A 13231-nucleotide genomic window follows, 5' to 3' on the forward strand; every position below is an offset into this window, starting at 1 on the left:
AAGAAGGGTCATTCTGTCCCAGGTCAGCCAAGGTTTTTCTAAACAACACTTCTCCCCTCCTGTCCCAAGCCAGAATTCAGTTTATTTCAATGTGATGCCTGCCAAGTCCCTTTGGACCTTCTGATATAGATGTTATAGATATCTATTCTTTGCAAGGAAATGTTTTGCATTTTTCCTGCAATAATACAGTCACATTACAGTTACAGTACTTGCCGTTTATATTCCCACATATTATTTCAAGTAGCATGAACTTACAAAGTGATACGTTGTAGCTCTATGAATGAAATGTAAATCCCAAGAAAATGTTTCCTACTCTTCATTTTTTCTTAGTTTACATTTTACCAGCAGATGTCACTATAGTCTCAGAATTGTATTAGAGGCAGCAATAACATGTATACTGTGTTATTCATTTTGCACAAAGTAAACTAAATGCTTCAGTAGAAGAATAAACTGCTTATATTGAAGATAACAGTGAAAGGAAAACTGAGTTCACTCATTTGTAAAGATGCTGCATTTTCACTAGTTATTAAGGTAGGAGTAGATAGGGATGGGTTTTGTTGGCTTATACACCCTCTCAGGTGTACATGTTCCCCTATGCCCTCCTTGAACCTGACCTTCAGTGCAGCAGGTTATAACCCAAGCAGGTTGTGTGCCATCCAGTGTTTGAGAACAGGAGGTTGAAGGGCTGGTTGATGTCTGCAGGTGTGGAACTGCTGTGTGATAGAGATGTGGATATGGCAACTCGGGTCCAGGACCTGCTGGAGTTTCTTCATGAGAAGCAGCAGGAGTTGGACTTGGCTGCAGAACAGCATCGTAAGCACCTGGAGCAGTGTGTGCAGCTGCGCCACCTGCAGGCAGAAGTGAAGCAGGTGAGCCAAGGGCGCTGGGAGGTTGGGATGGGCCTTGTCAGGAGGGAATTCCATCTTTTTCTGTAAGTACCAGGGAAGATTGTCCCTGAGTAGAATCACTGCTGTCCTGATAGACGAGGTTCTCCTAACCCGGTATAGGTGTGTCTCGTGTAGAATCAGAGCCTGTGGCCTGGCACTGTCTGCTCTATAGTGCCCAGCAGGGTAGCACTTGAGAATAATACCCTTAGCTTGTGTAGCTGTTGGTGGAGCCTTGTTTGAACCCCTGACCAACTTGCTTCCTGGTTTAATTAACTTTGATTTTTAATCTCAGATCACATATGGCTGGGACTCCCTTCTTGTGTTAGCAAGATACTGTAAAGGACATGCTGGGTGGCATGGTAAGATAAAAAGTAGACATGTAGAAGGGATTCCCTGCATGGATATGGCATTTTATCCAGTGGGCAGGCAGTCTGCTTCTGTGAAACTGGCTTGGTGGCAGCAAATAGGGCTCACGGTGCTCTGGTGGGCGCACGGACAGCAAATGCTGGTTTGATTAGAGCAATCTTGAGAGCCTCTGGAGCCAGGTGTAGTGCAGAGGCAGGCAGCTCGTGGCATCAGTTCAGAAGCGTTCTTACTGAAAGGGCTCCCACTGGCTCCCCTGTGCCATCAGTAGCATGTATTTACAAAACATTGAAGTGAAGTTTTGTGACCTGCTGATAAAACAGTTCTTTCTTGCCAAAAACAAAATAATTCATTTAAGAAATAAAGGAACAAACTAGTATTTCCCTTAGGAATTGGCTTTACTTGTGAGTAGCAGAGACTGAAAAATGCTGGCTTAGATCAAGCGTTTGCCCTAGCTAACAGGTCAGGGGATAGTAGGTTGCTGGTGTCTGTTTAGCGGCCTCATTGTATGTTAGGCTGAGATCTTGGTGATAGATGGCCTCTCCTTTATCAATGCTGAATAGCTGATATAACTCAGCCCATCACCCCCACATCCTAGGCCTTGGCAAGGAGAAGGCACCTGTTTCCGAAAAGAAGTAGTTTCACAAACTCCTCCAGGAGACTGCTGCTTTGAAGCTAGAATCATGTCATAGCTATAATGAAGCTGTAAAATGAGCTAGAGGGTCTTTTTCTTAAGCAGTCCTCAAAAGGATTTCTGAGGGAACAAGAAGAGAAGCGTTATCATGTAGGTAACTGGAGGTTTCTGCTACAAATAACTTTCCAGAATGATTTTTCCATGATTTCTTTCACCATTGAAATTGGCTCCCCCTTTTGTTCGTGTGTGAAGCTGAGAATCTCAGTCTGACCTTGAACATTGTGTACAAATTAGTTAGCACTTTTGGTTATCATGCCGTTTGATGTGCAAAATAAATTGGAGAATAGATTAGTGAAGTGAATTAATTCTCCTTTGTCAGGCAGTTTGCCAGTCTTGCTTGTTCATTGGGACTGAAAGAGAATAAAAACAGTTCTGTTGATTATCAGGGAATTCTTTGTCAGTAGGCTTTCCAATATGTGATCCTCAAACTATTTTGACCTGTGGATTCATTGACAATTCAGTGAGCCCTCCACCTTGCATCTCCCATTCATTACTAAAATAACAGAATCAATTAAAAATAGGCAGGTACCACTCTAGGAGAGTATGCCATTAGTGTTAGAACTGTTAAGAAATCAGTCCTTCACACCTGCCAGAAGCCGCTAGACCACCTTGCAGGCTCATTTCTCATTCCTGATGGCCTGCAGGGTGCACTGAGAAACCTCTGCTCGGAGTTACCCTGTGCCATTTTTCAGGTGCTGGGTTGGATCCGCAATGGAGAGTCCATGCTCAATGCCGGGCTCATCACCGCCAGCTCACTACAGGAAGCCGAGCAGCTCCAGCGTGAGCATGAGCAGTTCCAGCACGCCATTGAGGTAGGAGCCTGGCCCTGTCTTGAGCAGGGTCTCTATCCACAGGACAAGCCTGCTAAACCCTGACATGCCAATGACTGTGGGACCACAGGAGGCTCGGCTTTAGGTAATGCAGTGCTTATCAAACAGCAGTTGGCCTACAGGGGAGGAAACAATGAAGTGAGGATACCCACCCCCGCCAGGAGCCTCACTGTAGGGGTCCCAGAGGTCAGGGACCTGTGAGGGCCCTGGCAGGATGCACTTCCTGCCGTCAAGAACAGTCAGAAACACCTCGAGACCAGGGAGAACAAAGTGCAGTCTCTGCTAGAGGTTTTTTTAAACATCTTTCTGATCTTGTAGGCGTTTCCTGCTATGTGTACTACTCCCTCCACAAAGCAGAGTGCTGGGGACTCACCAAGACCATACGCAAGCCGTAAATACCCTGTTATCAGTAGGTCGTGCTGACACAGTCCTCAGAGCCATGCTTATAAGCAGCTTTGTTCACCACGGCCAGGGGTGTTGCCCTGTTGAAAGTGCTACCGCAGAATAGCTTGGGCCAGTCTAGCCACACTCCCCTTCATGCTCAGCCTTGGACTGGCTGCTTTTATGTTGGTTTTTTGGGGGAGGGAGTTGAGGGGATAGGGGGGAGGTTGCTATAATAATTGTGTATGGTGGCCTCAAGGAGACTGGAGCTTTGGTGACTGAACACTTGTGTCTTACTCTCCTTACATTCATCTTATTAGCCAGAGATGAAAGCCATAGCAGGCACCACTCATTTATTCCCAGATAATTTATTTCCAACTGCACGGTAGACCGTGAATACCTCTTAACACTTCTTCATGAGGTGCCAACTCCAGCAGCTTCTAAGAACCTATAACTTGCTGGGCAAGTGACTTTTAGTGGGCACATTGCCGACATCAAATCTCTGGGTCTGGGTCAAGGATGGGGCTGAATTTTCAAGGGTATATTGTTTTCTGGGACCATTTGCACTCTTCAAATGAAATGTACAATTTTTCTATTTAAAACAAACAAGCAAACAAACTTGTGTCCATAGAGATCCAAGTGCCGCTCTGGCCGCTTTTCAGTTTCTGGGGAGACTGTGACCTCAGCCCCTCACAGAACTTCTAGGGTGATACACTGGATTCACCCTAAGCTTTCATGTGTTTCTCATATGGCATGGGCCTCAGAACACAGTTGGTTCATCCTTAATTACCAGTCATTTTTGTGTGTCCTTTTTAAAATCAGTAGATTTTGAAAACTTTTCACTAGGGTCGAGAGTTTAAGTAGAAAATAGCATTCCCTCTGGCCACCCTTTCTCCACATGTTTTTTTGCTTCCAGCAGCTGTTAGGGGAAGGGCCAATGGGAATAATAGGTGGGGGACATTTCAATAGCCTTTTTAGCATATTGGCCATTAAGGGTCTTTCTTGAGATTTCTCGAACTGAGAACCCCACGATTGAGACCCATCTGGCAAGTTGGAATGCTTTTCATCCTTTGTTAGTTGACTTAGACATAATTCAGTTGTTGCTGGGCATAGAAGCATGTTACTTAACTGCCTGCCATGCTTTTAGAAGCAACCTAATGAGCATTAACTGAAGTTGTGTCTGTGAAGTCACCAAGAATAGAGTTACCGTAGCCATCCTGCGTGACCCCTGCTCATCAGCCTTCCCTTGCCGTCTGACCAGAAAACGCACCAGAGTGCGCTGCAGGTGCAGCAGAAGGCAGAGGCCATGCTGCAGGCCAACCACTACGACATGGACCTGATCCGCGACTGTGCCGAGAAGGTGGCTTCGCACTGGCAGCAGCTCATGCTCAAGATGGAAGACCGCCTCAAGCTCGTCAATGCATCCGTGGCCTTCTATAAGACCTCAGAGCAGGTGGGAGAGCCGTTCCGACCCGTGGGCTCCCAACTGGTGTTTGATGGAACAACTATGTCATTATTAACATGTCTGTCGTTATTGAACCAGTCAGATCCAAGTCAAGCAAAAAGAAAGGCACATTCTGGAAATTATTAAAAATTTTAATTAATATAATTATTTTCACTACCTTAGGCAGCAAAAAATAGTAGGTTTGAAAGTAGCTGAGAGGATACCACTTTTCTTCTCCTAAAATTTGTGATGGAAACATGTCACAAGGAAACAGGAAATGCAGCTTGGGTTTTGTTTTTGTTCTGAAAGTCCTGCCTGCCTAGACCCCACATTTGCCCTCAGACCAAGGAAAGCCTATGACTCCTTAGCTTGTTTGGTCCCTCCAGTGGTGCCTTCTTCCCCACAGCCAAACTGAAAGTGTTTCCCAGAGAGGCCAGGTGGGTACTGAGTCTTTAATTTTCTTCCACTCCCAGGTCTGCAGTGTCCTTGAGAGCTTGGAACAGGAATACAAGAGAGAGGAAGACTGGTGTGGTGGAGCCGACAAGCTGGGCCCCAACTCTGAGACGGATCATGTCACTCCCATGATCAGCAAGCACCTTGAGCAGAAGGAAGCATTCCTGAAGGTAGGCAGCTGGCTTTGTTGGGTGCTGCTGTATCACTGTACCCTGCAGAAATCCAGAGGGTCCACTTTCAGATGGTAGAGGATGTCAGGACCGTAAGTTGAGAGTAAAACCTGTAGATTGCAGGTGCCCCTGCTGGCCCTACACAGGTGCATGACCTATGCTTTCCAAAGGAGACCTTCATACCTCACAGCTCTTATCCTGGGTGAAAAGTGATTGGGGTGACAACTTCAGAGATAAGTTAGTTCATTAAAGAAAATGTTAGGTCTTTGTCATGTGTGATGTACACTATCTTTGTAGTTTTCACAGAGAAAAAGCTAGAAATATGTGTGAATAGGCTTGGTTGGAAGTCATATCTGATTCTGGAGACAGTGAACAAGATGGATGGATTGATTTGGTGAAACACACTGCCTATAAAATAATCTTTGGAATAATAAATAATAAGATAATCTTTAAAGTCCACTTATTTAGGAAAGAAGATTGTATGTCAGAAGACAAGCACAGCCCAGACACAAAGCCTGGGCACCTTGTGGCATTTGGGACCAGTCACTAACGCCCTTCTCAGGGAACAATTCCTGTGAGAGAAGTCACATCTCATTCAGACTGAGATGGGAATTTTCTCTTTGAGAAGGTTTGAGTAAGAAAGGTTGCCTTGTTTTTAGTATGTTGTTAGTTGTATGTAACTCACAGATGTGCTTTGAACCAAATTTCAAAGGTGACAATGGTTAGAAACACTTGATACCGAATGCTCTTGTCTTGTGTTCTTGGACTCTTCAAACAGAATTTCAAAGACTACTTGTTATCGCCAGTCAGATCTGTTAAAAACGGGCAGGGTGATTACTTCTTGTTACCTGATGGAGTTTTCTCATTGCTTTTACATTCTGACCCATTCTGGCCCCGATGGCACTATTTCCTGCTACATTGGCAGTCATCCCACAGAGCTATCATTTAGTGGGGGGTGGGGGGGGGCAGGAAATGTAACTCTTTGAATATTGTATCTGGCAACTTGTCTTGAGTGTCTACCACAGCATTTTGTTTTTAAGTGAATCAGGGTGGGAAAACCATTGTAGCCTCCACTTCTATCCACTATTTTACTCCTCAAATGGCAGCAATGGCTGGGTCTGGGCCAGGCCAAAGCTAGGAGCCTGGGACTCCATCCAGGTATCTCTGGTAGGTGGCAGAGGCCCAAGCACTTGGGCCATTTTCTGCTGCCTACTCAGACATATTAGCCAAAGAGCTGGATCAGAAGTAGAGCAGCTGAGACTCAAACCAGTACCCATATGGGGTGTTGGTGTTACAGTCAGTGGCTTGACCCACTGCACTACACTGCTGGCTCCTAAAATCCGTTTTAATCTGACAGTATTTATTAACTAAAGAAATAGATTATTCATACTATTTGATTTTCCCTATTCTGGATTTTCCTAATTGCATTTGGTGAGTGATTTAGCACCATCTACAACCCTTTACATTTCTGCCAGATTGAGACCCTTTATCAGATTCAGGTTTGAGAGAGAGGGAGAAAGTGAGATAGGGAGGAAGCCAGGGAGAAAGCTTGTTGGTGAACTAAGAATACTTCGTGAGTGCTTGCTGTGTGCTTCCATTTGGATTATATCAAGAGACATAATTAATGTGCTTTTTTTTGGTCTCTGCAATATAAGATATTTTGGTGGTTCAGATGTGGTGAGTGCAACTCATCCATTATATCAGCCTTTCCTCTGAAGGGTGTAGTAGCTGGTGGTGATATTGTTTCATGGGGAGTTGTACTTCTGTCATTCCTTTGGCCTTGATTAGCTGTTTGGTTACTCTACAATGGAGTTTGTCCAGAAAAGGCTTAGCTGCTTGTTTCTTTCTGTTTGCTTGCCATATTCATAATAATGAATTGTCCTATCAACTTCTATGTATTTTTTCGTATCATCATGGATTTTAATGTATTTCTTGTGTTTCAAGCAGTTGTCATATATCTTTTAATATTCAACTTGTCTTGCCCATGGGAGCCCCTTCAAGTTAGGTTGGCTTGAACGTCCTTTAGGTGTGCCATAGCAGTCTTCACTGTCATTCATGCTGTGACAGCTTGAAATTTCATAATGATCAGTAGGGACTCATGATTTATTTTACTTTAAAAAATAATTCTAGCTCCATCTACTGGAAAAGCCTAGAAACAGTGGCCAACCCAGTGGTACGGAGCACCCCTAGTGCCAGTTGTGATCTCTAAATACCATAATACAGAATTCCTTAAACTAAATATTAATCTAAGATCTGGGCAGGAAAAGTGGAAGATTGTTAAATATGACACTTTTAGTTTTATATTTGTAGCCTTTTCTGTTGCATAAACTTTTTTCTAAACCACGTTGATTAAATTATTTGTTTAGCCTACTACAGAAATGTGTAATATCAATTATCTAGTACTACAAAAATACACCACCCCAAAACTCTGATGGCTTAAAGCCAGAGGTTGGCAAACCACTACCCGAGGGTGAAATCTAGCCATACCACTGATTCACAGATCCAACAGAGTTGGTTTCATCTATAATGGTTGGGTTGAATACTTGTTATTGAGAGACAGTATGATGACCCCTAAAGCTGAAAGTATTTTCTGTTTGGCCTTCACATAAATGTAAGTCCAGCTTAGCTGGATCTTGTGGCTCAGATTTCTCATAAGACTAGTTGAGAGGCTGGCCAGGGATGCAGATTTCTCAAAGTTCTACTGGGGAAGTGCTCTGCCTCCTCTCTGGCTATACAACAGTGCTGCCCGTGGTCCTACCTTGTAAGCCTGTGTGTTGAGCAGCTCATTCATAGCAGCTGGCATCATCAGAGCAAGGGCTCAGAGAGACAGATTTCTTTTAAATGAAACAGGGTTTAACCCATGGATTTTCACTATCACAAGCCAGTCAGATGTGTGTTTTAGGGGAAGAGGTACGTCAAGGCCACACAGTGTTGATTTTATTAAGTCCAATTAACAAACACAGCGCTCTCCATTGTTCCTTAGGCTTGCACACTTGCTAGGAGGAATGCAGATGTCTTCCTGAAGTACCTGCACAGGAACAGCGTGAACATGCCAGGAATGGTGACGCATATCAAAGCTCCTGAGCAGCAAGTGAAAAGTGAGTACAGCTGGGAACCAGCAGGGTCGGCCGGGGGTGCCTGGCGCCCAGTGGTGGGAGCTTACCAGGTTCTGAACTCTTGATGTTCTGAACTCATGCTCAATGTCCATTTCATATCAGTGAGATCCTCACTAATTATCTCAGTTTAGTGATAAAAATAATAAATGAATAAACTGGTAATATAGTGAATGGATGGAAAATTCATTGGATAGCTTGAAGAATATTAACAAGAAGAAAATCAACAATTAAGATAATTTTATTGCCTTTGGCTATTTTGTTCAAAAATATTATGAATAATACATTAAAACCAGAGTTACCTACATGCAAAATACTTTCAAAAATTCAAATAAATTTGGTACCAATGTAATTGCTATGAAGTCTTAATTATATACCTAAGATATACTTAATAAAAGCAAATGACAAAGTAATATTATATAGTGTAATATCACTCTAGTATAAAATCTATGTGAAACCATGTTTATACATACATTATCTGTAAGTGCATAGAAAAAGGTGTAATATACTGAACTGTGGAGAGTGAGACTGACATAGATGGGAAGGTAAACACCTTGAACGTGGTCACACAGCCAAAGTTGAGATTTATAGGGAAAAAATAATAATCAATTAACAAAAGATTGTCACATTTTTAAAAAATGATCGACAAAAACTCCATTACATCCTATTCTCCATACATCTGATTCATCTGTAGCTGTCCCAAAATCATGTTCTCTTAATGTACTATGAGTATAATCCTCCCAAGTTCTATTTTAATTCCATTTTACTATTAAACTTCCTGATGTACCCTTTTATTTATTAATTGTTAGGCTTTTCCTTATGGAAAATGAGCAATCAATAAGTGAGCAGTTTCTCAGCACAAATGTGAACAATCTTTGTTGACAGCAAGTTGCACAGACCCAGTTCACCTGGCCCATTTCACATGAAATAATTTCCTTTCTCCCACCGCTCAGCATTGCATTTGTTTATTGGTCATATTGCTCTTTGTCTTATCAGAGGTGTAGTGGTCCTTTCTAATGCTGGTGTCACGTGTGTTTGTTCACTTACTGGCCCTTCTTCATGCGTTTGCTGCAGGGTATTGTAATTCTAATCTGATTCTGTGGATAATTAGAAATGTCCTGCTTCCCTTACCAGCTGCTTGTGGGCGAGAGGTGTGTGCACGAGGCAGTGCGGTGAATCCTTGTAAGGGTGAAAGTGACAGAAAAGACTGTCAAACTGCAGAGGTCATAGCCAAGGAGGAGTGAGACCACGTGGTCACAAAGTCCTCAGGAGTGTAAGGAAGCCCCAGATGAGGATTGGAGGCCCAGGATCTGGGGACTTAGACTGTGCTTGGCTGCCCACTGGCCAAAAATTAACACAGGCTCAGGCAGATACTGTGGCAAGCAGAGATTAGAAGACACCCTTTGGTTTACATTCATTTTCTTGCAAGTTATTTGTTTAACTGGTAGCTCAATTATTTGACCTCAAATTTCAAATCTTAATTTACTTCATTAAAATAGTTCACATTTTCAGGGATGGAAAGAAAACATAGCATGACTGCAGAGCATGTGTGGAAATGCAGCTGTTAGTTCTTGTTCCTCACAGAGCACACAGCCTACTAAGAATTCAAGAAATGCTTATGGGAAACTTACTGTATTTAAGTTTTTCAATATAATGAAGTTATATCCTTGACCCCACCTATTTCATTTGCAATTTTGGTCTTGGGAATTTTTTTCTAAAGATATTTTGTTTTATAAACTTCTGAAGTAAAGCATACCTACTGCAAAAAAAAAATTCAAAAAGCGCATGTAAATTGCCTGATTTCTTTGCCTCTGGCATCTATTTTTGGGACTTTATTTGTGTATCCTGTCTATGCATATAAATGTGTATATGTACAGAAATAATTTTCCACTTACCTCTCCTTTTTTTTTTTTTTTTTTTTTTTTTTTTTTTTTTTTTACAAAATGGGACTCTGTTGCCCTGCATCTTGTTCCTTTGACTTTTTTTTTTGGACAGGCAGAGTGGACAGTGAGAGAGAGAGACAGAGAGAAAGGTCTTCCTTTGCCATTGGTTCACCCTCCAATGGCCGCCGCGGCTGGCGCACTGCGGCCGGTGCACTGCGCTGATCCGATGGCAGGAGCCAGGTGTTTCTCCTGGTCTCCCATGGGGTGCAGGGCCCAAGCACTTGGGCCATCCTCCACTGCACTCCCTGGCCACAGCAGAGAGCTGGCCTGGAAGAGGGGCAACCGGGACAGAATCCGGCGCCCTGACCAGGACTAGAACCCGGTGTGCCGGCGCCGCAAGGTGGAGGATTAGCCTAGTGAGCCGCGGCGCCGGCCGTTCCTTTGACTTTAATACCACATCCTAATTGTCTTTCGAGATCAGAATTTAAGATCTGCTCTCTTTTGGGTATCTGTCATAGCGTAGTTGTCATGGAATCTTCCCCCACTAATGGGTTCACATGTTGGTACCTGTTTTTCACCCTTTAACACAGCACTGTGCATCTTAGTACAGATAGCTTTGAGTACTTGTATAAGTACTGTTTGTCTTACAGATAAATTCCTGGTTCAAAGGTATGCACACTTTCAGTGTCATCACTGTCGCTCCCCCTCTTCGTGGAGGAACGACACAGGACCCTGCGCTGTTCTTTCTGTCTGCTCGGCCCTCCCCGGGTTCGCCGCTGGTTCCTCCCGGGTTGGCTACTATCCCTTCCACCTCCGTGGAAGGGCAGTTCCCCCTGGCCACATTCCCCACTTCCGCAGGGGAGCGGCACACCGCCGGCCGGCTCTCTCGGGGGCTGCACAGGTGTTCCCCTTAGATGTTCCCTCAGATGTTCCCGGTGCATGCCGTCTCTCTCCTCCTTTATAGTCCTCCTCCGCCAATCCCAACTCGGCTGCCCACACGCCGAGTACGCTGCTCTCCTCCAATCAGGAGCAAGTCCTACAGTTTATTGGTTGAACTGGAGGCAGCTGTGCAGAAGCTGTTTACTTCTCTCCCAGCGCCATATTGTGGGAGAGCAGATGCATAGAATAAGTCTTAATTCCAGTAACTCAGTCTAGTCCGGTTGCTCCCCACAGATCCCCCTTTCTTTTTATTTTTGGCGTTGATACGCGCCTGCCTTTGGTGCCCCGTGGCACACACTCTGCTCCGCTTGCTAGAGTTGCCACAGGTTCTTACAAGTCCTATCAATCAGGCAAACCGAATCCGGGTCCTCTCTTCGCCATGTTGTGAGGAGGTTTTTAGGCGCTGATGCGTGCCTGTATTCGGTGCCCTGCAGCGCATGCTCTGCTCTGCCCGCAGGGGCTTACAAGCCCTAACAATCAGGCAAACCGAATCCAAGCCTTCTCATTGCCGTATTGTGGGGGAGACTTATTAGTGTTGGTTCATGCCTATCTTCGGTGACCTGCAGCTCATACTCTGGTCGAGCTGCTTGCTGGTGCTTACCGCCTTAATCAGGCAGACCGAATCCAAGCCTCCTAATTGCTGTATTGTGGGGAGGCCTTACTGATGTTAATTCGTGCCTGTCTTCGGTGACCTGCGGCGCATAAGCTGCTAGCCGCCCGCAGGTGCTCATCGCCTCACTTAATCAGGCAGACCGAATCCAAGCTTTCTCATTACAGTGTTGTGGGGAGGCCTTATTGATGTTAATTCGTGCCTGTCTTCGGTGACCTGCGGCGCATAAGCTGCTAGCCGCCGCAGGTGCTCATCGCCTCACTAATCCGGCAGACCGAATCCAAGCCTTCTAATTGCAGTATTGTAGGGAGGCCTTTCTATTTCTCTATTTCTCTATCTCCGGGCATTCCTATTTCTCCCATTTTACTTCTATCTTCCAGCATTCCTATTTCTCTCATTTTACTTCTGAACTTCTGTTTCTCTTATCCCCGCAACTTCCCGCTCTCATTTTACTTCTAAACTTCTGTTTCTCTTATCCCTGCGGCTTCCTGGTGCCTCGCCCTGCCGGCAGGCTCCGCCCCGAGGCTACTTCTCGGCGCCTCGCCGGCTCTGAGCCGCTTCAGCCCGCGCCTCTCATCTGCGCGGCTTGGCTTCGCGTGCTCCGCGGTCTCCACGCCCTTCGCGTCTGCACCACGGCCTCGCGCCAGCCCCACGTTCCCTATCTATTCACGCCCCGTGCTCTCTCTGCACGCGGCGGCTTCCGCGAGTCACACAGCGTAGCTTGCGTCTCCACCACTAGCATTCAATCCAAGTTCCCCGGGCTAGCCTGGCGAATTCAACCCAGCTTACGTCTCCGCCCCACGGTTTGGCTTCCCGTCCTTTGCTCCCCGGGCTAATCAGACGGATCCCAACCAGGCTTACGTTTCAGCTTCTGGTTTAAACTTTTCGCCCCCTATTCCCGGGCTAACTTGAGAATCCCAAAGTGGCTTTCGTTTCCGCCTCGGCCTGCCCCCCGCGGCTTCAATTTCCCTAACATTTTTCTCTACCCGGTATGTTTCCCCAAGCTTTCCTCCAACAATACTCCTCCCTCATTTCTCCTGGCCTCTCCCCACAGTCCGCATCCGAGTCTGTTTGTTCTAGCTTTCACTTTCGACCTTAGAGATTTCTCCCAGCTTCCCCCCGTAGTCCGTATCTGAGTCTATGCCTAGGCTTTCAATAGCTCCTTCCGGCACCTTTATCGTCCGGCTTTTCCCTAGGCTGTTTGCTAGTCTCTTTCTCTGGTATTTTCCACTTCTTCCCGTTTCTTCCCTCCTAAGTTTCCTATCCGAGTCACGGCACCACTATGTCGCTCCCCCTCTTCGTGGAGGAACGACACTAAGCCCTGCCTAGGCTTCATATCCGAGTCACGGCACCATTATGTCGCTCCCCCTCTTCGTGGAGGAACGACACAGGACCCTGCGCTGTTCTTTCTGTCTGCTCGGCCCTCCCCGGGTTCGCCGCTGGTTCCTCCCGGGTTGGCTACTA

General features: G+C 45.4%; 1 protein-coding gene across 4 annotated transcripts in view; it reads left to right on the forward strand.

Moving 5' to 3' along the window:
- The window catches only part of TRIO (trio Rho guanine nucleotide exchange factor), a 375250-nt gene that overhangs the window by 238636 nt on the left and 123383 nt on the right, over positions 1 to 13231 (forward strand). For all 4 annotated transcript variants that reach the window (XM_070056594.2, XM_070056595.2, XM_070056598.2 and 1 more), the window contains exons 15-19: positions 703 to 869; positions 2637 to 2756; positions 4417 to 4608; positions 5073 to 5222; positions 8206 to 8320. In XM_070056594.2, the coding sequence (XP_069912695.1) occupies positions 703 to 869; positions 2637 to 2756; positions 4417 to 4608; positions 5073 to 5222; positions 8206 to 8320 (744 nt within the window). The remainder of the gene's footprint in view (positions 1 to 702; positions 870 to 2636; positions 2757 to 4416; positions 4609 to 5072; positions 5223 to 8205; positions 8321 to 13231) is intronic.

Source organism: Oryctolagus cuniculus, chromosome 14 (genome assembly GCF_051225735.1).
Source record: "Oryctolagus cuniculus isolate XC-2025 breed Fujian yellow rabbit chromosome 14, ASM5122573v1, whole genome shotgun sequence".
Taxonomy (NCBI): domain Eukaryota; kingdom Metazoa; phylum Chordata; class Mammalia; order Lagomorpha; family Leporidae; genus Oryctolagus; species Oryctolagus cuniculus.